Source organism: Anastrepha ludens, chromosome 3 (assembly GCF_028408465.1).
Source record: "Anastrepha ludens isolate Willacy chromosome 3, idAnaLude1.1, whole genome shotgun sequence".
Classification (NCBI taxonomy): domain Eukaryota; kingdom Metazoa; phylum Arthropoda; class Insecta; order Diptera; family Tephritidae; genus Anastrepha; species Anastrepha ludens.
This window is the reverse complement of record NC_071499.1, coordinates 21720857-21746261: the sequence shown is the minus strand read 5'-3', so window position 1 is coordinate 21746261 and position 25405 is coordinate 21720857. Positions and strand designations below refer to the sequence as shown.

At 37.3% G+C, this 25405-nt stretch overlaps 3 protein-coding genes across 4 annotated transcripts in view; 2 read left to right on the top strand and 1 right to left on the bottom strand.

Moving 5' to 3' along the window:
• Positions 1–4719: 4719 nt before the first annotated feature.
• On the top strand, positions 4720–11887 carry LOC128856594 (uncharacterized). Its single transcript, XM_054091904.1, has 5 exons — positions 4720–5278; positions 5373–6740; positions 9506–9991; positions 10080–10671; positions 10732–11887. The coding sequence occupies exons 1-5, from the start codon at positions 4838–4840 to the stop codon at positions 11529–11531; spliced, it is 3687 nt and encodes a 1228-aa protein (XP_053947879.1). The 5' UTR covers positions 4720–4837; the 3' UTR covers positions 11532–11887.
• A 2730-nt stretch (positions 11888–14617) lies between these two features.
• Positions 14618–16498, top strand: LOC128856308 (platelet-activating factor acetylhydrolase IB subunit beta homolog). The gene is made up of 4 exons (XM_054091604.1): positions 14618–14869; positions 14973–15183; positions 15506–15628; positions 15704–16498. The coding sequence occupies exons 1-4, from the start codon at positions 14808–14810 to the stop codon at positions 15983–15985; spliced, it is 678 nt and encodes a 225-aa protein (XP_053947579.1). The 5' UTR covers positions 14618–14807; the 3' UTR covers positions 15986–16498.
• Positions 16499–21764: 5266 nt separating this feature from the next.
• The window catches only part of LOC128857135 (transmembrane protein 41 homolog), a 31054-nt gene continuing 27413 nt past the window's right edge, over positions 21765–25405 (bottom strand). For both annotated transcript variants that reach the window (XM_054092727.1, XM_054092726.1), the window contains exon 5: positions 21765–24310. In XM_054092727.1, the coding sequence (XP_053948702.1) occupies positions 23803–24310 (508 nt within the window). In that variant the 3' untranslated portion in view covers positions 21765–23802. The remainder of the gene's footprint in view (positions 24311–25405) is intronic.

The following is a 25405-nucleotide window of genomic DNA, read 5'->3' as shown; positions in this document are numbered from 1 at the left end:
ATTACTGCGCAAAAGGGGTTTTCAAAATTCCGAAGTGGTAACTGCGACGTGGAGGATGCCCCGCGCGCTGGTCGTCCTAAAATCTTTAACTCCGACGCCTTGCTCGAACTCGTGGAAGCTGAGCCAAATTTGACAGTCTATATGATAGCTCAGAGGTTAAATTCATCGCATGGAACAGTTCACAGGCACCTGGTTTAGTTGGGGAAATGGGTTCCGCATAGACTTTCCGTCGCCAACCTTCAGCAGAGAGTGAATGTGTGTTCTCAGCTGCTGAAACGGCTTGAATATGAAAGTTTTTTGAACCGTATCGTTACTGGTGATGAAAAATGGGTCCTTTACAATAATCCTGTTCGCAAACGCCAATGGTTAGATAAAGATGAAACACCAGAACCGACCCCTAGAGATGGACTCTCCTGCCTATTTGGTGGGATATGGCCGGTCTTGTTTATTATGAACTTCTGGAACAAAACCAGACGATAACTGCTGATTATTATTCCCATTTCTCATCAGCTGTAAAACCTGAATGAGTCGCTTAACAAAAATCGACCGTCTTTACTGAATAGACGCAAAGTTTTGTTTCACCACGACAACGCAAGACCCCCTCATACCGCAAGGCAAACATTAGGCAAGCTGAACGAGCTCGGATGGGAGCTAATGCCCCATCCCCCATACTCTCCGGATATTGCACCTTGTGATTATCACCTTTTCCGTGGACTTCAATCCCATATGAGTAACAAGAACTACTCCTCAAAAGAAGCTATAAAAAGGGATATCGAAGCGTATTTTGGCTCCAAGGACAAACAATTTTTTGAGCAGGGATTAAAAATTTGCCTAAACGTTGGGAAGACATTGTAAATAATGAAGCAAAATATATTATTGATTAATAAATACTTTAAACACCTTTTTTTTTAATTTTAAAACCACCTTTAAAAAACACACGAACTTACCTGTGTGGACTGATCTGATACTTTGTAACATTTATTACAAATTAACAAGTTTTGATGTTCATGTACACAAAAAACTTACAAAGTAGGGGAAAGTGAGAGAGCAAAATGGCATTTCATTTTGAGGGGAGCTGCAAGTTTTTACTGTATGCATTTATACTTGTAGGAATTTGAAAGTGAGAAAAACTGCTGATCGCAAAGTAAAAAGAAACACAAATTCAAAATTTGCGAATCGAGTAAAGTTCTAAATTTAAATAAAAAATGCGGCTAAAACGGAGAACGAAAGTAAATATACTTTAGACAAAATTTATAAAGTTTATTTCAAGTCATATATGTATTAAATATGTAGGAATCGGGCAATAAAGAATTCGGAATACAGAGCATGCAGCTTCAAATTCAAAATTTTTGTGAGAAATGCAAGTTACATATTTTTTTATTTGTATATTTTTCTATTGAGGTAGGCTAATCACCTAACCTGCCAGAAATCAAATAGATTAACGAAACCAACGAGACACAAGTCTTGTCGACGCCCTATACTCCCTAAAAGAGTAAACAAGGAAAAAACAAATATTTTTCTATTGGGTATTCAAACAGGATTTAAAAACAATTGTTCATGCAGCATTTGCAAAATTGATGTCAAAAAAGAAGTCGGACATCTGGCATTTTCCGATTGTTTGGCACTTTAAAACGGGGAATCCCACAATTAATTTGCTCTCGGTAGAACAGTGCAAAGAAAGAACCAAACGTAATAAATTAAAATAAAATTTCAGTCGTGTTTTGTTGAATAAAAGTCAATTTTATAAACATGGGCACACAGCTTGGAAAAAACTCAATTGAAATCAGAAATTTAATTATTAGTCATCATGAAAAGGGTAAAACCGTTCGGGAAATCGCAGAAATAGTGAATAGACCCTGTTCGACTGTATACGACGTGATAAAACGTTTCAAAGAAACGAAATCCGTGGAAAATAAGAAGAAATCGGGACGACCAAAACTGTTTTCGGATGCAGATGAACGATGGATAATGCAACAAATTAAGAGAAATCTAAATTTAAGCGCTCCTAAGCTCGCAACAGAAGTCGCCCAACACCTTAATATTAACAGCAATCCCGGAATTATACGTCTAGTGATGCAAAAGAATAATTATAGTAGAAGAGTTGCACGAAAAAAAACCTTCATCAACGAGATTAACCAGCATAAGAGAATAAAATTACCAAAGCGTCATGGATTTCGAGTTCTTAAAGCACATTTTATTTGCAGATGAAAGCAAGCTTAAATATTTAGGTCAGATGAACAATCATATGTGGAGAAGACCTAATTAAGAGTTGCTCGAAAAAACTTACGTTCGACAGTTAATCATGGGGATAGGCCGGAAATGGTATGAGGTTGTATGTCCGCTGCTGGTACTGGAAATTTGTGCCTCATTAACGGCAATATGGACCACAAACAATACCTAATAATTCCAAAAGAAAATTCGGTCCAAAGCGCTGAAAAGTTTCCAGCGACTAATTTCCAGTACTATCAAGACAACGATCGCAAGCATGAGGCAGTTGATGCCCATCTGCGGCTTATATAAAACTGCGCTAAAATACTTGAAACACCTCCACAACCTCCAGACATCAATGTAATTGAACATCTGTGGGTTCATTTGGATAAGAAACTGAAAAATCATGTTATTAGAAACAAGAAAGAGCTAAAAGATGCTATTAAAGAAGAGTGGAGGAAAATAGATTCTTTAACATGCAAGAAGCTAGCCGAATCCATGCCAAGAAGACTGAATGCTGTGAGAAAAAAATAATTGCTTCCCGACTAAATACTAATTAATTATATTGTTTTTTCTCAAATAATATTTGCCTAACTCTACATTATATAAATGTCCGAGTTCTTTTTGTCATGTAGTTGGCTAAGTTTTTATATTTGTATTTTCTATATACGAACGAATGAGTTGAAGTTTGTTTATGTTTTTTGTAGTTTTGAAAACTACGCTTGAAGAACGAAAATAAATGAGATACATAAACGCATTAGATTTGCATTTTAGTATATATTTTTTTAATTTAAAACCATATCACTTGGGTGTCCGAGTTCTTTATTGAGCCACTGTATAAATATTTCTGAACCACAGTCACCAATCACCGTTGCTGCAGTTCCCAAAATACAAATCAGAGGCATTGAAAGTATCCGTTGTGTTGTATGCTTGTACTTCTTAATTTGGCAATATACATACATATATACATACATACAGCAAGGAAGCAAAAAAATATGAAAAAAGCTGTGTTTGCAACAAGACAATTTCCAATGGAATATCCTTCAACTAACAGGGAGGATGAAATGGAGCAAATTATTATGGACAAAATGAAATCGTGTGATGCCTAAGATTATTTTTTTAATTGAATACGGTAGCTCAACGGAAAAAATTTTACTTTTTGTGGTTTTTCCCGCTAACAACTTAATCAGTTGTTCGTAAAACTTGCAAATTGTTACTGGTTTTGCGGTCACGTACTTTTTTATATTTTTCGCTTTGATAACGAATTCTCGGAAATTAAGTTACTGGATTATTTTTCAATCTTATAATAGTAAGAATAATATTTGAACTAAATTTTAGCCGCGCTCAAGTTTTAACGTTTTTATAGTATATGCATACATATATTTTTATATGTATGCGTAGTGCCAGCTACGCAGTTAAAATTTAGTCCCAAGGCGGAGGCGAATCGATTGGACAATCTTTATTATTTTTGTGTCGAACCATTCATGAAATTTATTTTTTAAAGATAATACCTTTCAAATGTTGGCTGCGACTGCGCAAACCGTGTAATTCGGCCATCCGTAACCATCACATTTGAATGACTCGCTGGAGGACAACGGTCGGTATCTCGTGAATAACTTTAGCAATATTGGCTTCCGATGCCTGAATCGAAGATGGTTTATCCACAAAGCATTTAGACTTAGCCTCGTCCGTTATTATTGGTGCGTTTTTTCTGGCAACCCACCATTTCGCCTATCAGCTGTTCATCATCCCGTGAAGTGTGAATGCCCCAAGTTTTGAAACGAGTTCAAGGGCGCGCTCTCACTTAAAATGAAAGAGTTTCGTACCCTATGCTATGGGTGCCACACACATAATCACATAAATCTGCTGATCGATCCAATTTATGGGCAACACTCGATTCGATTAGATTAATGCCATAGTCATAACCGTAACCCAGGCTCATTAATTTAAGGTGGTGTCACTAGACCAATAACACTGTTATGTACGTTTGATTGTCAAAGCGAAGTATTAAAAAACTTGAAAACACGTAATAAATTCGCCTTGTTTCATTCTGAGCTAACATGGACACGGCGAAATGAAAAAAAAACAACTCAGCTGATTTACCAACACCACCTTTAATAGATTCGCCTTGACCGTAACCGTACAGACCAATTAATTGACTTTTGGTTTTTCGCCGTAACCATAAGCAGCTGATTGTTGATTCATTGCATTGTGGTATATAATGCCATTATATTATTGAATAAATTACTAATTACCTAGTCACTGCTCATGATGTTATGTTTTCTTTAGATTCTGCCTTTTCGATATGAACAAATAAATGACAATTTATGCAAATATCAGTTGTTTATGATATGCCACCCATAGTAGATGACAGAAAAAATCATTGTGGTTAACAACACGGTTCAAGTTATTACGTTATGGTATGCCACCTCTAATTCAATCGTAAATCTGGCAGTGCTTCAGACCTTTAAATGCAACACTGACAAATATGTATGCAGTAGTTTTCTGTCAAACAAAACAGTTGATATTTATTTATATTTTTTATCAGTAATTTTAGAAATAGGTGGAATGGAGTTTTAATATAAATTTGTTAGAGTCAAATTGTATTGTTTAAATTTTATTTTGGCAAATGAGAGAAATAACGCATCAAAGTTGGCACTCTTTCTGTCGTACTTGTCTCCAGGAATTGGGAGAAAAGTCATCCCTATCGGGTGAAAAGTATAGACTGCATGATAGTGAGGATCTCGAGAAGCTAGTAATAGCGCACAGTTCAATGGCATTAGCGGAAGATGTTGAATTACCCGAGTTCGTATGTGATGTCTGTTATGAGAAGTTGCAGTCTTTCTACGATTTTTCTTGTAAAATTAAGCAGTCAATTTGCATATTATCGGATATACTCAAAGATAGCAATGCCAATAAAGCCATCGAAGAGAATAATATGTTGGACAGTGGTCAGAGAAATGAAGAACCCCTGGAAATTAGTGATAATGGCGGTTTGAGGACAGGAACTTGCTCAAGTTCACATCCAACAAAAAGTCGGGACCAACTTCAAAACATCATCGAAAACACGGTAAATGTAGGAATAGTTGTAAAAATGTTCCACAATTTTCTGTTGTAGCTTATAAAGCAGGTTAGATTTTAATATGCTTACTTTTCATTTACAGGTTGTAAAAGATTTAAACGATCCGCTTGATTCCTATAAGGACATGAAGAATGTCTATAATGAGGAAATCTTCTATGAAATTGGAATCGGATTGCAAAGCAATATAAGCGGCACAAAATCAAATGCAAAAGATTTTACCACCATAACACCAGAGTCTTCAAAGCATGAAGATGCATTAGAAGATTTAGAATTTTCTACAGATTGTGAAAATTATGAGGATAGATTAGCGAGTCTAGATATTTATACACAAACGCCAGCTTTGCAGGACAAAAAGGGTGACACCAGCTGTGATAGATTAATTGTTGAACGTACGAATAAATCACCAGGGACATCAGGAAAGGGAAAGAGTGGAAAATACAGATTAAAAAATAATAAAATTTCGCCACATAAAGAGACGAAAAAAACAACAAAAGCAGTTAAAATCGTGTCAAGAAAAAAAGCCACTAAACATGGTCAGAGCGATATTAGTGGTATAGCTAAATTTCAATGTGAACAATGTCCTCGCCGTTCAGTTACGTGGGAAAATTATGAGGCTCACTTACGCACCCATCAAGGTCTCAAACCATATCTGTGTAACGAATGTGGTCACAGCTTTAATAGAGCAGCCCATTTTCGTGCCCACGTACGTGAAGTTCATGCACCTGTGACACTACAATTTATCTGTTCCTTCGAGGGTTGCAGCAAAATTTTCAAACGAGAAGGCTCATACAAAATGCACTACCGCCTCAAACACTCACCGGCTTATGTCAATCGCGAACCTAAGAAATATATTTGTGAGGATTGTGGAGGCACATTCAAAAATGGAACGAAATTTAAAGAACATCGTTATAAACATGCACCCGTCGAGGAATATCCATTCAAATGTAACGAGTGTGGCAAACGATATCGTTCGAAACGTACTTATAAGGAACATCAGTTGCGACATTCGGGCATAAAAAATTTTGTTTGCCCGCATTGTGGCATGAGAAAAACTACACAAAATGAATTGCGATCACATATTAACTACCATACGAAAGAGAAACAATGGCCATGTTCAAAGTGTCCAAGTGTATTCAATAGTTCGGCGAACCTGGGTATGCATGACCGTATTGTGCACAAAGGCATACGACGTTTCGCGTGTAGCTACTGTAATCAAAGTTTCGGAAAGCAGGACACTTTAAAGCATCACGAAATGCGTCACACTGGCGAAAAACCTCACGGATGTGAGTTGTGCGGTAAACGATTTATTCAAGTGGTTGCGCTACGTGCACACATGAAGACTCATAATAAACAAATCTCACGAAAGTCCATTAAAATACCAGAAAGAGAAAAGCCTGTAATACTTGCGCAAAGCGTTCTGCGATACGAAGCAGAAGGTATTGTGGCAAAAATAGATTAAAATATGTTGTTGTTATGGAAACTATAATTGTGGTTTTACAATTTTTTGTACAAATAAATTAAACATTTGTATTTGAACGACGTATTGTTGCCTGCCTGGGTCAGCTGTAAGGAAGTCTTTGTTTTGGTAAATGGTCGTATATTTTTTACTAGCAGTGAGTGCAAAGCAAGGCGCATTTATTAAAGGTGATGGCACTAGACCAAAAACAATGATTTGTACGTTTGACTGTTACGGCAAAGTGTCATCTATGGCAAAGTATTGGAAAAGTAGAAAACAAGGCGAATTTATTACAGGTGACAGCAAACACATATAAGTAAAACCCTACATGTATTTGTTGTTGCGTTTGGTCCAACCATCACGTCAAAATCAGCAAGCAACTGTAAACATACCAATACATACAAACAAAGCATATCATTTTGACGTAAGCCATACCTACGGTGAAAAATTCAGCTGGGTGAATGCTGTCACCTTAATAAATCCACCTTGGTAGAAAACAAATAATTAATTCGCCTTGTTTATACTGTGCTGACACAGCGAAATAAATCAAACAAATCAGCTGATTTACCAACACCATTTTTAATAGAATCGCCTTGGTGTAAGGCGAATTTATTATAAATCCACCTTGAGGTACTGATGCCAAAAATAGGGATATTTCCCTTTGTAGTACTTTCCAATAAGAAATTTGCTAAAAGAACAACAAATATGAAATTTAAAAAAAGTACGCTTTTCATGTATCAGGTGTTCTTTTAAAAGCTTGAAAACTTAATATGATATTACAAAACAGAAATATTATTAGAATGAATCATTTTTATTATAATTTGTTTGATAAATGTTCGGCATTTATTTCTTGGACATGATAACCGGCATATGTCCGCCGCAGCTACGAGTTACATGGTCAGCGTCTAGTGTTTTTAACGTGAGTACCTGCTGGCGACAGCTCAAACCCACGGTACCCAAAGGCACACGGATCAAAACAATGCGTTAATCAGCGCCCCAAAAATGCAAATGGCATGGACACACTAACCACCTTGGTAGGGCTCGAGGCCTACCCATACCTCTGCCGTTCTGAAGGTCCCGGCACCTGGTTACAATGCAACTCTACATCGAGCCAAAGGCTCTACCCGCGCTTTAGGTCTCAACCACAGCCACCACGAAAACCTCCCCGAAGGGCCGTTCCCAAGAACAGATCAGAGCGAACTCTGAGGGCTCCTGTTCCCCGTGGTACCGAGTTATGGTCTCCGGTAAGACATCGTACCCGAAGACACTGCCAGTTGAGCATCCATACTACTCAGGCACTAGTAAACCTAGATTTTAGTCGCCTTTTACGACAGGCATACCTTACCTCGGGCATATTCTAACCCCTGCACCGCTGGGGGAGAGCTACATGATCAATCCGGTCAGTCCAAATTTTTGGCGTCAATGGTGACTTTAATATTTCAATAAATCGAGTGTTAAGTGAGTTGTATAGCAAGTTGCGCGGTCTTTTTGGAACCAAATGGCGGCGATGTTTAGCTGATTAATTTTTGGAAACATAACTTTGGAAACAAAAATTCAATCAGCTTAGCTCGATAGCGATCGTTATTCGCCAGCTCTTTCCTCATTTCGAAAGAAATGATGATGCCGCTAGTGCTCTATGAACATTGCAAACAGTTTTTTTTTTTCAAAGTAAATTTCTATAGTTGGAAAGCGTTGTTCTGGTGTTAAAGGATTGATGATGAGTTGCCAAACATTACCGAACAGCAATATGAGCACAGTTTGCCATTCTCAGCACCAAATATATTGTGTTGAAAACAATCACGCTATTTGACGTTTCAGGAAACGCAAGTTTTAAACAACTTTTATGGCAAAAAAATGCAATACTGCTGTAGAAGATACATATATCTCTTGAGTATAAAAACATAACAGTTGTATTTAATGAGAAAAGCAACTAATTTCAAAAGTTTTCCATTGATCAACTATGTATGAAATTTTATGCCATAAATAAAAACTTTAAAGATGATTACGATTTTCTAGTGAAGTGAAATATTCAAAAAAAAAAAAACAAACATGAGAGTGAATGCATAAAAGTTAAGCGGGGTAAAATACCCTTTTTTGGCGTTTTTGGAGGAGAAAGAATATGGCAAGTGTGGTGAAGAGCATGCTGATTTAGACTGGATGGAATTCAAAAAGCAAAAACGAAATACATGTACGTGTTTACTTAAATGCGGATGCCATCACCTGTAATAAATTCGCCTCGCCCAATACTTTGCTTTGACAATCAAACGTACAGAACATTGTTGTTGGTCTAATGCCACCACCTTTAATGAATGCTCCTTGCGTGCAGAGCAAGGTGGATTTAATAAGGTGACAGCATTCACCCAGCTGAATTTTTCGCCGTAGGTATGGCTTACGTCAAAATGATATGCTTTGTTTGTATGTATTGGTATGTTTACATTCGTATGTTTACATTTGCTTGCTGATTTTGACATGATGCTTGCACCAAACGCAACAACAAATACATGTAGGGTTTTACTTATATGTGTTTGCTGTCACCTGTAATAAATTCGCCTTGGTGCAGAGGTACCGTGCGCTCAAGTTGCCATCGCTGATAAATAAGAACATAAGAACGTTGCCTGGTAGTATTGTGGCAACACTGTTCTACTGTTAAATATGACAACAACGCCAACATTCAGTCAAAATCGATTATCTTGAGAGAAAATTTATAGTTCTGGCAGGAGTAAATTAAAAATAACAATTGTGCAACGGTTTAATTGAAAAGAAAAACCATGAATCAATTATCACGGAATAATATGCAAGAATTTTGTCGAACCTGCCTCAGAAGTTTGCAAAAACGTCGCCGGCAAGAGAGGGAAACGACGCCCACTAATTTGGAATTGCTGACGACCTTTGGAAATGATTCTGATTCGATAAAGAGTTATAATCTAAGCCTTTTGCCCCAATTGCGAAAACTATTCGTATTATTTACCTCATTGGATATCTCCGAGGAAGGTGATGAAGATGCGTATCCGCGAAGCCTCTGTCAGCTGTGCTATGACAAGATGATCGACTTTCAAGAGTTTCGCCAGTTAGCGATTAATTCAGCGGAAGTCTTGTACAAAATTGTAAACAGTTTAGATGATGATACGATAAAATCAACTGAGGACACTGCCAACCTACAGCCGAATGAAAATCATGCAATAGCATGCAAAACAGAACTTTTAGAAAGTGGTTACCAAAATAGGGACGATGACGACGACCAGCTGGTAAGAAGCACAAAAAAACTGTAAAGTAAACTTTTTTTAACATTATATTATTGTCAACATTTTTTTGTTTCCTGCTTTTCCGCTTCAGCTTTTACCCGAACTTGCAGATTTGATGGAAACATCAATAAAAACAGAGCCGTCTATTGATATTAATAGATCTAATATCCCTTCTTCTGAAATAATACTGCCGAACAATGATATTTCGAAAAATCCTTTCACTGCGGTTGTTAAGAACGAAATTGAATCGGAGTGTGACGAGGAAGAAAACAATTCAATCAGTGATGATGCCGATGACGAGGAACACACGTTAAGAAATGAGACAAACACGTCCAGGAGATTGCGTAAAAATGTATCATCTACTGTCGGAATTAGACAACGGTTTTGTGGCCAGCCACGAAAACGTGATCGCAGCAAGAAAGCACTGAAGTGTCCTCGCTGTGATAAACAGGTGTACAAGCAGGTTTACCTGGATGCGCACATACGCGCTATACATGAAGGCTATGAAAAACCATTTCTTTGTACGCAATGTGAAAAAGCATTTACACGCTACGGTCAATTACATACGCACATTGAGTCGCAACATTTATCAGAAGACAACTTTTCATGTGATTTTAATGGTTGCGATGCTGTTTTTAAATCGAAAAATACGTGGGAGACACATAGACAAGTGGTACATACGAGTAAGTTTGTTGTTTATTTAATTGCCTTATTATATTAATATTAGCTTCCCTATAATTAAGCCCTATTTCGTTGTGGCCTCCAAGAAATGTTAGAGTTTCATAATACACAGCTCAGTAACGAAATTGGGACGGATCACATTTGTCATCAGTGCTTCAAGAAGTACAGCTCCAAACGCGCTCTCACTGAGCATCTGAAACGACATGCCCAAATCAAGGATCACGTTTGCAAGGTGTGTGGTGCAGCCAAGGTGACACGTACAGAGCTGCTAACACACATGCGCACACACAAACCCAATTTAGAAAAGTTCAAGTGCAGCATTTGCCCACAAGAATTTAATCACAAAAACGCTATATCCAGACATGTGCGAGTGGTGCACGAAGGTCAACGTCGTTTTCCTTGCAGCTATTGCCCAAAGCGTTTCGGCACCCGTAATTCGCAAGTCTGTCACGAACGTTTGCACACTGGTGAACGTCCTTTCAATTGTAAGCTATGCAACAAACGTTATGCACAGGTGGAAGGACTAAAATCACATATGAAAAGTCATGATAAGAATTTGCGTAAATATGTATGCTCATTTTGTTCGCAACGATTCATCACAAGGAAAAATCTGATAGATCACGAAAAGCGTCATCGAAGTGATAAACCGCATATATGCAATGCTTGTAGTCGAGGCTTTTTTTCGAAGGAAGATCTTCGCGTGCACAAACGGGCACATACCGATGAAGAACTACGTGAGAAGACCGAGCGGCGGAGGCGTTATGAGACGTTTCAAGAAGCTGGTGATAGTCTTGGAGAGCAGGCGACGGAATCAGCTGGTGAAGGAATTTTAGGCTATAGCAGTTCGCAGAGCAGTAACTGAAGGAGTGGATTATTTTTCATAAACATGAAGACTTTGTGGAATAACTCAGCAAATTTATACGCATGTATCAATCAGTACATAGATATAGAAGTGCTATATAATGCCACAAATAATTTTAGTTTTAAATATGCAGTTTGCAAAGATATATGAATTGAATCCACACATAAAATGTACCTCAGAAAACTTCAGTCGAACAAAGGGAGAAACGAGATTGTTAGTATTCTTGCTTTGTTCATTCTTGAAGATCTCATAAAATTTATTTTCAATTATCTTGAAATTTCAATACACTTTAGCATTACTTTCAGTTAAAACTGTTTTTGTGACAACCTTTTTTTAATAAAATTGAGCCAAAAATTAAGAATCTCGAAACTGTTATTTACGACTTAACCAGTTCTTTCATATGACTACAGAAGGGCTTATCTGGCTATTTGAGTGAGGCATATTATTATTATGTTGGGGGGCAAAAGAAGTCCGTTATTTTCCCGGTAGCTGACTGTAGTGATCAATATCACGTAAAGATTATCTATGTCGCATAGTACCGATTAAACATTTTAAAGTTTATGTGCGTTGTCAAGGTGACACGCTAAAAAATTTGTTTGCTGTTTTTTGTTTGTTTCATTCAGTTGTGAGTTACAGGGTGCTAACAATGGAAGTCAACAAAGAAAAAACTCGATATATTTAACAGTTTTCCTTTGATACAGGCGAAAATGCAAGCCAGTTTATGAATGTGAATAAAGAAATTTAAAAATGTTTACGTCAAAATTTTAAAGTTTGTGCGTAAGTTTCAAGTTACTCAAAAATCGCGTTGATTTTTTTAAATTTGTTTCTTGCATACGACGCTGAGATTATTTCTATTTACGGTCGCCCATCGGCAGGCAATGGCAAAGCTTGCGATTAGTGGAGCTCATATCACACACTACAGCTACGACCGGATAGCTTGCATTTTGAAGTGCCAAAATTATGGAAAACAAAATGTCTTTCGTCATTTGACAATCAAAATTATAATATACGGGCTGCTTCCACAACTTTCGTAAGCCACGTGCCATCACTACTTGAACGTAGTTTGCGGGCTTTCGGACGTGGTCTCCTGCTTGCTCATATTCATATGATTCGACGACTTTCATTTCATCGAAAGCGAGAACACAAATTTTGTCATCATCACTAAGTTCAGACAATTGTTTCATGGAATCAATTGAAGCAGTTAGGATACCCTCGCTTATATCAATTTTGCGATACCAGCGCTGTAGTGTAGTCTCGTGAGGAAGCGGAAATCCCTTATCATACAAATGGTTGTATGCCGGGGCTCCGCTGCGTGCAAGCATATGGCGCTTGATATGTCTTCCCATGACCACATCACCTTTCGATCTATAATAAATAGATTAGTATAAAATGTTTTTTGGAAATTAAAAATGAGACATACCGGGGAAAACTATTTTCCGAATTTGGCCTGCGGTAAAAATGCTTTTAAAATTATTCACTACTAAATTCGCTTCCTCCAATTGGATTCTTAAGTCCTTCGCCTCTGTTTTCAATCGCCGCATTTTCTTTTTGTGCTCAGAAATTTCTAACCTTATTGAGGAACCCACTGCAAAACTAGAAGCACATTTGAAAATTGTTATGTTTGAAATTGTCAACGAATAAATGCTGCTTTTGTTCACTTCCTCCATTGAGTTTCACTATCCTTAACCGACACTTTACTTACGGGTAAAGAAATAGGCAACCTAATTATACTAATCAATATATAATATTACGTTATAAAATTAATTAAATCATTATTTTATACATACTTATATGGCGTATCAAAATTTTGTTCAACGTTAGGTATTTCTTCTACCATCGCGAAATCGGATCTGCATTTCAATAATTTATTTATAATTTTTTCTTTTTTCAACATCTACGCTTACTGTGTTTTCATCAAAATACCGGAATCAGGTATTTGCCACTTCAAACTAGTCCTATACAAATCATCAAAGTTGACACTTCTTATAAACTAAAAGATCACCACTTACCCTAATTTTCAAAATCTTCCGCTGGAATCGGTGGCATGTAATTTGACGTACTTGCGCGAAGGGGTGCAGGTTTGGGAATGGCTTTTGGCAACAATCGTACGGTTTGGCCCGTGTGGGCAATATCCGCCTAGGCAAAATGGTCTACACATATTACGTTTTTCCATCGTAGATCCATTCGACACGAATTGATCCATACTTGCCGTTTTCCTTCCTCAGCGGGAACTGCGAAAAAGGTCCTTTGCCCTTTTTAACTACTTTTGCACATACTTTACATTTTTTCATTTTGGTATATGTATATTATTTTAATATTGAGTTCAATTCAAATTTAAAAATTTCAACGTACAATCACAAATGTAAACATACAAATGTATACATACCAATACAAACAAAGCATTTGTTCATTTTGACGTAAGCCATATCTACGGCGAAAAATTCAGATGGGTGAATGCTGTCACTTATAATAAATCCACCTTGGCTCTGAGTGTCGCAAAGTACCGATTAAACATTGAGTATTTCTGCCATGAAAAAACTCATAAAAAGCATATGCATTTGGAGGCGCATAAAACTGCGAGTAAAACTGTAAAATAAAAATTGTCGGTTTATTATGCAAAAATATAACTAGATAAATTTGCCTCAAATATACATACATATGTAACCAAAAGAAATCAAACCTAAGAGGAAAAGCCAAGGTGCATTCATTTTTTGTACGTTTGACTGTCAAAGCAAAGTATTGGCGAAGTAGAAAACAAAGAATGAATTCGCTTAATTTCATTTTGGGCTGACAGTTACATGGACACAGCGAAAGAAAAAAAAAATCAGCTGATTAACCAACTCTACCTTTAATGATTCGCCTTGGATTCAACTATAAGTTAAACAGGTACAACTTTTAAATGAGTTTCTAATTAAACGAATTTATAACGAAGTGCAAATTTTTCTTTTCCATTTGATCCATGATTTATATCCAATGAAATATTTTTAGAAGCGTCAAAAAATTGTTTGTTCATATGAAATATTTGTAACTGTACCTTAATTCAATCAGTAAAAAACAAAATACTCGCAAAAAGCCTATTGTGAACTGGCAGTAATAAGTGAAGAAGCATTGAGTAAACGTCAGTCTGATTTGCCGAAATTTCTTTTTTATAAATTGGTTAAATTAAAAAGGACGTAAAACTTTGTATTTAAAGCACTTCATACAAATTTAAAAAGTGTTTTCTTTTAATTTTAAGAAATCATAAGTAGTGTGAAAGTTTTTCCTTTAACAAGTGTGATGAACCCCTGTGCTGTACCAACGCAACGCCCAGACGTGGATGGCGACGAGCGCTGGATTTGGTATGAAAATTAGTTCCCGATCTAATTGACACGCTCTACAAGCGCGTTGAATATCTCTCAGTTGCTAATCTTATTTTTTTTTGTTTCGTTTAATTTTTTGTAGCATTCATCGTCGCTTCATTTCCGAATGTCGTGAGAAAGATCCTGACGTCATATTTCTAGGGGATTGTGTGTTAGAAACACTGCAGGATACCGAGACATGGAATCAATATTTTGCACCAATGCATTGCCTTAACTTTAGTATACGCGGCGATCGAACGGAAAATGTGCTGTGGCGCGTAGAAAATGGGGAACTGGACAATGTTAAACCCAAGGTAAGATCCTACACAAATCACAGGCCATTTTTTTAGACCAAAGCTAATAAGTAATTTGAAATCACTAAATAAGAGTTTAAATTAACAAACAAATACCCTAAACCAATTTGGGTTCTGATTAAAAACAAAGGACTGCTTAGTTAACATGCTCTCGATCCCTATAACCGGTGTGAGAAATTATCAGACCCATTCAGCGGATTGAGGGCATTGAACGTTAGACAAGAAAAGCATTAATATAAGAAAGTATAGCCAACATTTACTTTAGTTCCTCTTAATGCCATTTACCACTCAATTAACGTACATGTTTCTAATTAAAATACAGATTATTGTGTTGCATGTGGGTACAAATAACATTGAAAACAGTGCTGAACAGATAGCAGAAGGCATTGTTGAAATAGTACATAGAATACGAGCGAAACTACCGGGCACATATATCGTATTACCAGTAAGTTTTAAATAAAAATATTTCAACTACATATGCACATATGCATTCTTACGTTTAATTAATTTTTTTTTGCAGACTTTACTGCCTCGTGGCCATCTACCGAATAAGCTGAGAGAGAAAAACGCCGAAGTAAACCGAATTGTTAAGGAAAAGGTGATCGGACTGAATCAGGTGCAAACGGTTTGCATCGACAAAGGTCTGTTGCAAACAGACAATACCATTAGTCATCATGATATGTTCGATTATAAGAACTTGACGAATAGTGGAGCGAAAAAAGCCTTTGAACCGGTACACGATTTGCTTTCACAAATTTTGAATGAGAACGAACCGGAAAAAGATCTTACTCCATCGGAATAGTTGCTTGTAAAAACGGTGTTCGAACCATCGAAAGTCGCAAACTGTAGACACCGTCTTCAGCGTTACGGCAACGGCATCACAAGAATTGATTGAATAGAAAAAAGACTACAAACGCCAGACGAAAAGTTTTCTTGGCAGCTTAAAGCGGCAACTGGTCATTTTACAAATGCTCACACACTAACGCTAATTTATTTACACAAAAAAAAAAAAAATATGTCTCATTAACTAAAATATATTTTATATTATTTATTACATATATTAATTTAAAATGCATGGATTTATAACGGAACGTGTATATGTAAATTTTCCAAAGAGTATGATGGCCTCTGCGCTTGCATAAATGAAAAAGAAAATTCTCATATCTACTTTTGATAGGAATATGCTTAGAAAAGATCTCAAAATCAATTGTAGATGTGAAAAGAAGAAAACATTCCACATCACATACATGAATAAAGAAATAAAAATAAAAAATTAGCGCCACCTTACGAATTAAAAGAAAAATAATAAAAATAAATCAATATACATACATATATTTATATATATTCTTTCATATTATTTTGTCTATCTGAAACGCACCATATTTGTATCTTTATTTTTTTGTTTTCTTATTAAATTATAAATTCCATAAATATACTTACTATTTTAAGTTGAAAATAAATAAAAACAAATATTTTTCATGCAGAGTTTAGTTGTTGTAACAACAGAAAAAAACATTCTCCATCAGTTTTTCGTAATGCCGCTGCAGTACGTACTTATCCCCCTCAGATACTCGTATGAACTCGAGCAAGCATCAGAAGCCCGAGAAAGAGGGAGAGACCCGAGAGAGAATGAGAGAGAGAGTGAGAGAGAGACCGGGGAGAGAATGAGAGAGAGGGAGGTAAAGAATATATATCTAAATAAATTCACAATATTTGCAGAGAATAAAAATAGACAAAATTCACGAAAAACGGAGAAGGGTCGACCGGTGTAGGTAAACGCCGGACACAAACCGTGGCAACAACGCGCTTTACTCCGAGCGTTTATCACCCGCACAAACGCAGCGATTCCAGGACCGCAGCAACGGCACAAATTACCGCAAGGCAATACCAATAAATCCGACGTCGAAATGGATAGCACTTAATAGTACGCACAAGCACTACCCAAGAAACGGAAATAAGTTCCAAAAAGTAGGCACCAAAAAAACGCCAAAAAAATTGGGACCAAAAAACGCCCCAAACAGTAGGCACCAGGAAATATAACGCCAAAAATATATTTCCTACATGTTTGCACCAACAAACAAGCGCCAAAAAGTGGGCAGTGTAATTTCTCACTAGAAATTAGCAACCACAAGGAAAAACTCAGGAAAAATAGCCTGAAGTGTATTTAAGATATATATAAGGTATATCTCTCTCTCTCTCCTTTTGCCCTACGTTATATCTATTTTCTCTCTCGCGGAACGAAAATGCCCAAAACGTTGCATGGCCTTGAAATTTTACTCTCCAATCTCGCTCGTTCATCGACGCCTAAGAAGTTTCACTTCAAAAATGCATTGGTTGTTAAAAATACCAGTACTCGGAGAAGCAATTAATATTAAAAACAAAAACGATTTAAAACTGCTGATGACAAGAAAGTTCAATAAAAATAGAGGAACTGATATATCAAATAAATGTACACTTCTGCTAGATGATTGGTCGAGCTGCTCCTATTTGTGGCTTACGTCTTTTAAGTCAACTCCGAACGGCAAATGGTTTTTATGAGCAGCTTTTTTATGGGGTTAAGGCTAGTCAGAATTTTCAAAAAAAAAAAAATTTGTTTTTGCATTTTCTTAAAGTATAATATCTTAAAAATATTGTGTGAAAATTTAAAGTGAATCCGACAAATACTTTTCGAGTTATTCAACAATTAACAAAGGGCGCTCGGGCGCTCCGCAGCGTTTTGGAAGCTGCTATGACGGCTGAAGAACTATTATATGGCCGAGGAATAGATGACACAGAGTAAATAATTCGTATAACTCTACATGAATCGATAACAAAGCTTTCAATGCGTTTTTCTCAAAACTATGTTTTTTTGAACTGGTGATCACTGCAACCTAAATCCCGCTTGGTAGATAAAAAACTTGTGCCTGATCGAAGGATTTTTTTAACCTCTTCAGGGACGAATTTCTTAAAGTGAAAAAACGTTAATTTTATTTTTAATGTTTTTCCTAGTTATTCAAGCTTACATTTATAACAATTCAGTAAGATAAGAAAAATATAGAAAATAGTAATTTTTACAAAAAAAAAAAAAAAAAAAAAAAAAATAAGGTCCACATATGTGGCCATTTAGCGTAGAAAATTTCAAAAAACCTAACCGTACACATATGTGCCGATGTCCCTGAAGAGGTTAAATTTCGATTGCTTTAAACAATTAATTGTCGGTTTTTTTCTCGAAAATTTTAAAAATATTTCCTGAGGCCGTCATATTGTTAATTTTGAAAAAAAAGCTTCGGTCAGGCACTTGTTATGATCAAGGGTCTTCTGGAGAAACGGACTGCATACAAACCGCGATAACTTTTACAATTATTATTATTTTTTTTTTTGAAGTTTTGCTAAAGTCAAGTCGAAACATGATGTATTAATGCTACGTTTTTATTTTTGTAAAATAAAGCAACTGACTAGCAAAAAAAAATTATTGAAAATCATAATTTTTTCGGGCCTCTGACTACCCCTAACCCCTTCATCCGACTCCGAACGGCAAATTGAGGAGCTTTTAGGGCAGAAAACAAATCGGAGGTTTGCCATTGCCTGTTGGGGGCGATCGCTATTAGAAAAAAACCCGTTTTCTACATTTTGATGTTTCATGGTGTTTAGAACCTACGACTTCCAAATGGTAGTCTCGCACCAAGCCATTCAGCTACGGTGGCCGCTTTCCGAACTTTCTTCTTCTTGATTGACGCTATTTTTGCCTAGCTCAACAAAGCGCGTCAGTCGTTTCTTTCTCGTGATAACCGGCGCCAGTTGGAAACATCAAGTGAAGCCAAGTCCTTCTCTACCTGATCCATTTGATCCCATTCCGAGGAGGCCTTCCTTTTCCTCTGTTACCACCAACTGGTACCGCATCGAATACACTCAGAGCCAACACCCAACGTAGCCGCGGGATCTTTATTCGCTGCGCAACGTCTATGCCGTCGTAAAGCTCATACAGCTCATCGTTCCATCGCTGTCACAGTCAGCAACGTGCAAAGGTCCAAAAATCTAGTGCAGAATCTTTTTCTCAAACACTCAAAGCGACGCTTATCGGATGTTGTCATCGTCCACGCTTCCGCGCCATACGTTAGGACGGGCATGATGAGAGCCTTGTAGATTATTAGTTTTGTTTGTCGAGAGTGAACTTTACTACTCAATTGCCTATTTAGGCCAAAGTAGCAGTTGTTGGTAGGAGAGATTCTCCGTTACATTTCAAGGCTGCACGGAAATATTAACACAGTCTGCCCTTCTCAGCTGTCAAATTGTCTGGCTATCGGCTTGATGGAAAAAATAATGAGATGGCGTCTATCCTGGTACCGTTACTTTGCTTTCAGCAAATTTGACAATGAGTGACGTCGTATTAGCAGCAGTATGGCCAGATTACCATTTTCGTAACTTAAAAGGAACAAAAAATTAAATTTTCACTTTCAAATTAACAAATTTTATTAGAACCAACAAATTTGTATTGACATTAAAATGTTCTCAGAGTGACTCTTTTTAACATTCCTTTGTTTAATAACTCATTTTTTTTCGGTAGCCTTAAATTAAAAAAAGAAACTTAAAAATTTTCGCATTTTGGCTATAAAAAAGCACTAAATTCATTGCAAAGAGCTAATGGTTGGCAACACTGCACAACTCAGCTAATGCGACGTCACGCGCTCTCTGATGGGTGTATTTATTTTTATTTTTTATTTTTAAAAGCTTACATGATTATAAAATTATAATTGAACTAAGCAAACGCAGCGCTAGCAGCAGGCTTTCGGCTGGCTGGTGATGTATGGTGAATCAGATACGACGGAGTAGGTCGGTGTCCTTCAGAAATTTGTAAATATTTTTGATGTTTTCTTCAGTGGCTTCTTTTAGAAGTAGAAGGGGATCAGTGTTGCTGAAGTGGTGATGCCTTTGAGAAGCAAGTTCTAGGCAGGATACCAGTAGATGATGTACACTGACTGTTGCTTGGCAGAAGGGGCAGGTGTTGGATGTATTACCCTGTAATAGGTGTACGCTAGTAATTATGGTGTGCCCAATACGGAGTCGTGTGTATGGGGTAATGTGGTTGGTGGGTACCGATGATGGATAGGCAGGTTTTGAACGTTTGGGGTTAATGTTGGAATAATGATGTTTATAATACGACCATTCACGAAGTAACTTAGTTTGCCTCTGTTCATGAATAAGTCGGTGTATGTCGCTGGGTAGGATGACTTCTGATGTGACTGTTGGTGTAATGGACATGTCTTTGGCCATTGTATCTACCAGTGTGTTACCCTGGATGCCGGAGTGCCCAGGTATCCACATAATTTTGATGCTACTCCGGTGGGTTATTAGTATGTTTTTGATACTGTCGATTATTTTGCTTGATTTTTTGTGGTTTTTAATGGCTTGGAAGCATGAATCAATTATTAAAGGTTTGCTCACTAGTGACATTCGATTTTAGAGACTCCCTTACAAAAGGTTGTATTTAAGAAGGTGAATAAAGTGGAACAAATTAAATCCTTTTTTGTAAAAATGGTAGTAAAAAAGTATTTTCTTACTTAAATGGAAACAAACTGCGAACGGTTCACAAAAAATTAATTTTAATTAATATTTGAATGTAAAAAATGGTACAAATAGAAATTATTAGCGGAAATTGCCAAGTCTAATATTAAAACAAGAAATTATTTCACCTAATCCAAGATTTTATTTTGTGAATTTAACAATTCAAAACCGATCGCGAAGTTGCGCAGCTTCGCCAATATGCAACTATTTTGTTAAAAAGAAATAAATAATTGGCACGTACAATTCTGCTAGGTGTTTGGCCGAGATCCTCCTCCTATTTGTAGCGCGCGTCTTGTTGTTGTTCCACAAATGGAGCCGTTTTGAGCCGTTTCCGGCAGATAGGTTTTTATAAGAAGGTTTTTCATGCTGGTACTGTGTTTTGCTAAGCCTCCTCTGGACACTTCATCCGTCCAGGGGAAGGTGGGCTCATTATAAACAAGTTCCGTCAATGGCAACTTTTTTATAATGAAGTACGGAATGTTACCGATCGCGTCGGGACTATCCAATTATTCTCCCTGTTGTAATTCTTTGGCAAATGATAGTCTTTGCAAAATATGAATTCCGTCTAAATCACCACATCCAATCTCGGTATGTATTTCATATCATACTATTCTAGTCCTGAACATACCGAAGAAAATTCTTTAGCGACTTGTTGCTCGTAAGCAGACCATTTTGAAAATGAAATGTTTTTTCTACAAATTTTACTTTTCCTCCACTTTTATTCAAAATTTCTAGAGCTAGCAACCCAGTGTCTTGCTAAGGGAGCCGATTTGTCAAGACAGAATGAGAAAGCTGCTTACTGAGCATACCTTTTATCATTGAATCATGGCTTGGAAGCAGGACAAACTGTCGGAGCAAATTATATGTTTACCCTTACTTTTGGCGCAGTATTGAACGGCTTGTAATATGGCGGTTGCTTCAGCGGTGAAAATAGAGCAGAAAGGGTGTAATCTTGTTTCTATCATTCTTGGGCTATCGATATCGATAGTTCTCACGCAGCTAAAGAAGCACCCAAATATCAAAGAAATAAACACGAAAAATCATACTTTTTATTAAAGCCGTACAATTTTTATTTATTTATTAATTTTATGTCTAAAGTGGTTTATAGCTTTTTTATTTCGCTATTAATACAAACTTGAATCACTTAACTCATTCAAATGGAATTTGCAATGCAGAAAAATGGTTTTCAGTTAATTTTTCATTAGCCCGCGTACTCCTCAACTCTGAGAGAGCTATACATTAAATTTTAACACATCCGTGTGATAATCCAACTATTTATGGCATTTCTAAAGGTGCACAGGAGGCATTTTTTAACTTATCTACATATTTACAGTTACAACATCTGTTTGAAGTTTTTGTTTTTTGCTTTACATTACAGTGATATTGGAGGGGAAAAACATTCCACATATAGGCAAACTTTATTGGGTATTCGTGCTTTATTATTTCAGTTTTTTTTTTTAATTCTTAGTGCATTATACCGCTAAGCATTGGAAAGAGATGTTAAGCATAGCAAATAAGTAAATCTAATCTAGAGCAATTCAGATAATTCATTCAACAAACGAGCGAAAATAAAATTAATTCGAATACTGCAAAGCTGTGTATGTACTAGAATTTGCATGGTTTGGAGTCAAGCAAATAAATTCATTTAATTTGAACTAACTTAAACTAGATAGCAGCTAAAATTATCATTGGAATATTACAACAAACACACATACGTAGAGTAGAATGGGGTAAGATAGGTATGGGGGCACAATAGGTAGGTGGGGTTTTCGTCGCACTGTTTTTGCAGAGGTCACTCGTCTTATGTGAATTGAATACGTGGTGGGGAACAACGTTTGCGACTGTTATTTCGGCCGTCACCATTCATTAGTTATCCTAGTTCTGGCGTCGTTTAGTTTTTTGTGAGCTTTTCTCCGACATAGCATTTTTTTTATTCTACGGTGCAGTGCATTTAATGTATGTAAATATTTGTCAGGTGAGTTTTATTTTACGTAGAAAATAATGCTGAACACGAATAATGTGTTAGTTTTTTGATATTATTGTTTAAAAAAAAAATATCGACACTAACATAAAACATGTGCTTGGGGGCACTATAGGTCAGCCGTCTGGGGGCATTATAGGTCACTACTTTTAATTGAATAAAATAAATTTTAATTGTTTTTGCAGCAAAATGGTGCGTAATTATGTGCGAAAAACGCCGAAACGAAATGAAGAGGATGTAAAAAACGCAATCGCGGCAGTCCGAGATGGCGCTAGTGTTCGATCAGCCTCTAAACAATTTAAAATTCCGTTCGAAACATTACGTGCTCGCGTGATGAATTAAAGAAAAATTCCTAACTTTTATAACATGTGCAGTGTTCATACTCTATAAATAAAAGTTAAAACGTTAATTTCCAAGCCATGTACATTGTTCTTTTCCTCTCACACATAGTGACCTATCGTGCCCCCCGATTTTGAAAATATCGAAAAAAGTACCTTTGTCTTATTGAATGCAGCTTCCTAAAAATATTTAGCCAAACATAAGTCAGTATAACCAAAATGTTAGCAGATAAATAACCTTTCAAAATCTTGCTTATTTTTCAAAACCAATGCAAAAACACCGTAGCAAGAGCTCTCCAAAAAAAAATGACCTATCTTACCCCATTCTACTCTACATGCATATACTTATGCATATGCACCTTCATGTAATATCAAACCATACAGTTCAGCTGTACATTTACTCCTATGTAAAATTCATTGTATGTAAGTGGGTGTGTGTGTGTGTGTGTACAGAGCGCTAATTCGGATAAATATGTATGTATATCTTTTATTTTATATGTATATAAAAAAGCAAATAATTGGTACACATCAAACATCCTCATGGGCATCTACATCTACATACAGCCATCTATTTTTCTTTGCTGTTCTATTATTTTCTTATCTTAATCGTACAATATGAAGAACGCAGCACACTTAAAACAATCGACAATCAACCAAATAACACAAAAATCCCCAGTTGTATAACCTTTGGCGGTGAGCAATCCAGACACGCTCCGGTCAGCCCGCCGCCCATCGAGCCAGCTCGCTCAGCTAAACGCTTTACTCGATCTTCTTTTTCAGCTTTTCCTTCAGTAGTCCAGGCAGTAGTGAGACGAGTGCGCATATGGACAGCAATCCCATCGATGTCCATGAGAATGCCTCGCTGGAGCTAGTCATCTTTTGCAATGTTTTACCTGCCTGTATGGCGACGATAGAGGGTGGTGCCACACCGAAGAAGGTGCCCAAAGCGAAGGTGTATACGGGCACGCCGATCACGGGCGATGCTAAGTTGATGAACCAATTCGGCAAGATGGGCGTCATGCGTAGGAAGAGCATATAGTTGAGCAGACTGTCCCGATGCTTCTCCACATGCTTTGACCATTCGCTTGTCTTCTTCGGCCAGAAGTGACGAATCAGTCGACGGCCAACCAAATTGGAAAGGCTGTAGCAAAGTGTTGCACCCAGCGAGGAACAGAAGCAAATGAGGAAGAGAGCGATGGGGAACTTGTAAAGGAATCCCAATAGAATGGATAGAAATAATGATCCTGGAATGGCAAATGTTTGTAGGCTGTGTGTGGAGAAAGTTAAGTTAAGGAAAACAAATCGATTTATATATAAATGGAAATATATAAAATATATGTTTTAAAAGAGTATATAAATAGGAGGTATGGCTACTTTTTTATTCATAATTGGCGCGTACACCCTTTCTGGGTTTTTGGCCGAGTCCCTTCTCATATTTGTGGCGTGCGTCTTGATGTTGTTCCACAAATGGAGAGACCTACAGTTCCAAGCTCAGTCCGAAAGGCAGATATTTTTTATGAGTAGCTTTTTCATGGCACAAATTCACTCGGAGGTTTGCCATTGCCTGCCGAGGGGCGACCGCTATTAGAAAAATGATTTTCTTAATTTTGGTGTTTCACCGAGATTCGAACCTGCGTTCTCTCTAAACCCCGAATTGTAGTCACGCACCAAGCCACTCGGCTACGGTGGTCGGTTAGGTTAGATTAAAATGGTTGCCCAAGGAATATGCACACTTGGACGAAGAATTCAACCAATAGGTCGAAAGGAGAGGTGGGAATGGGATGGTTAGAAGGATGGGTTCATTATATGTGGATTATGAACGATGACTGTGTTGTCGTTGCTTTAATCGCTTTATGCTGCTGATGAAGATCATCAGATTTATAATGTCCAGGCCTGGTATATTAGCAAGCCTAGCAAAGTAGTAAGAGCCACGTTGCCTAAATCTTAGCCCCACAAGAGCAGAGCAGCTAAGGAGAAGGTGCTGAGATGACTCTACCTTATCCTCTATACAGCTGACGCAAAAAGGACTCGAGGTAATTCCAAGTCTCACAGTATACACACCTCGCAGATAGTGCCCCTTGAGGACGCCCACGAAGTTCGAGAGCTGAGATTTTGTCAACCTAGGTAGATCGCTCGAGCGCTCCCGATGAGTACGTAGCGATTTTGCCACCTTACAAGTTTGTGCCCTACTTGCCCAACGCTCGTTGAGCGAGCGCGAAGCTCATATTTCCAGGAGCAGACCACAGATGTTCAAGGAGTTCCCAATTCTCTCGCTCAGGAGCTCAGATGAGCCTTGAGTCAAAGAATTCGGATGCAATCGAACGTCAATCCAGGCATTCCCTGACCAAAAATACACCATCAT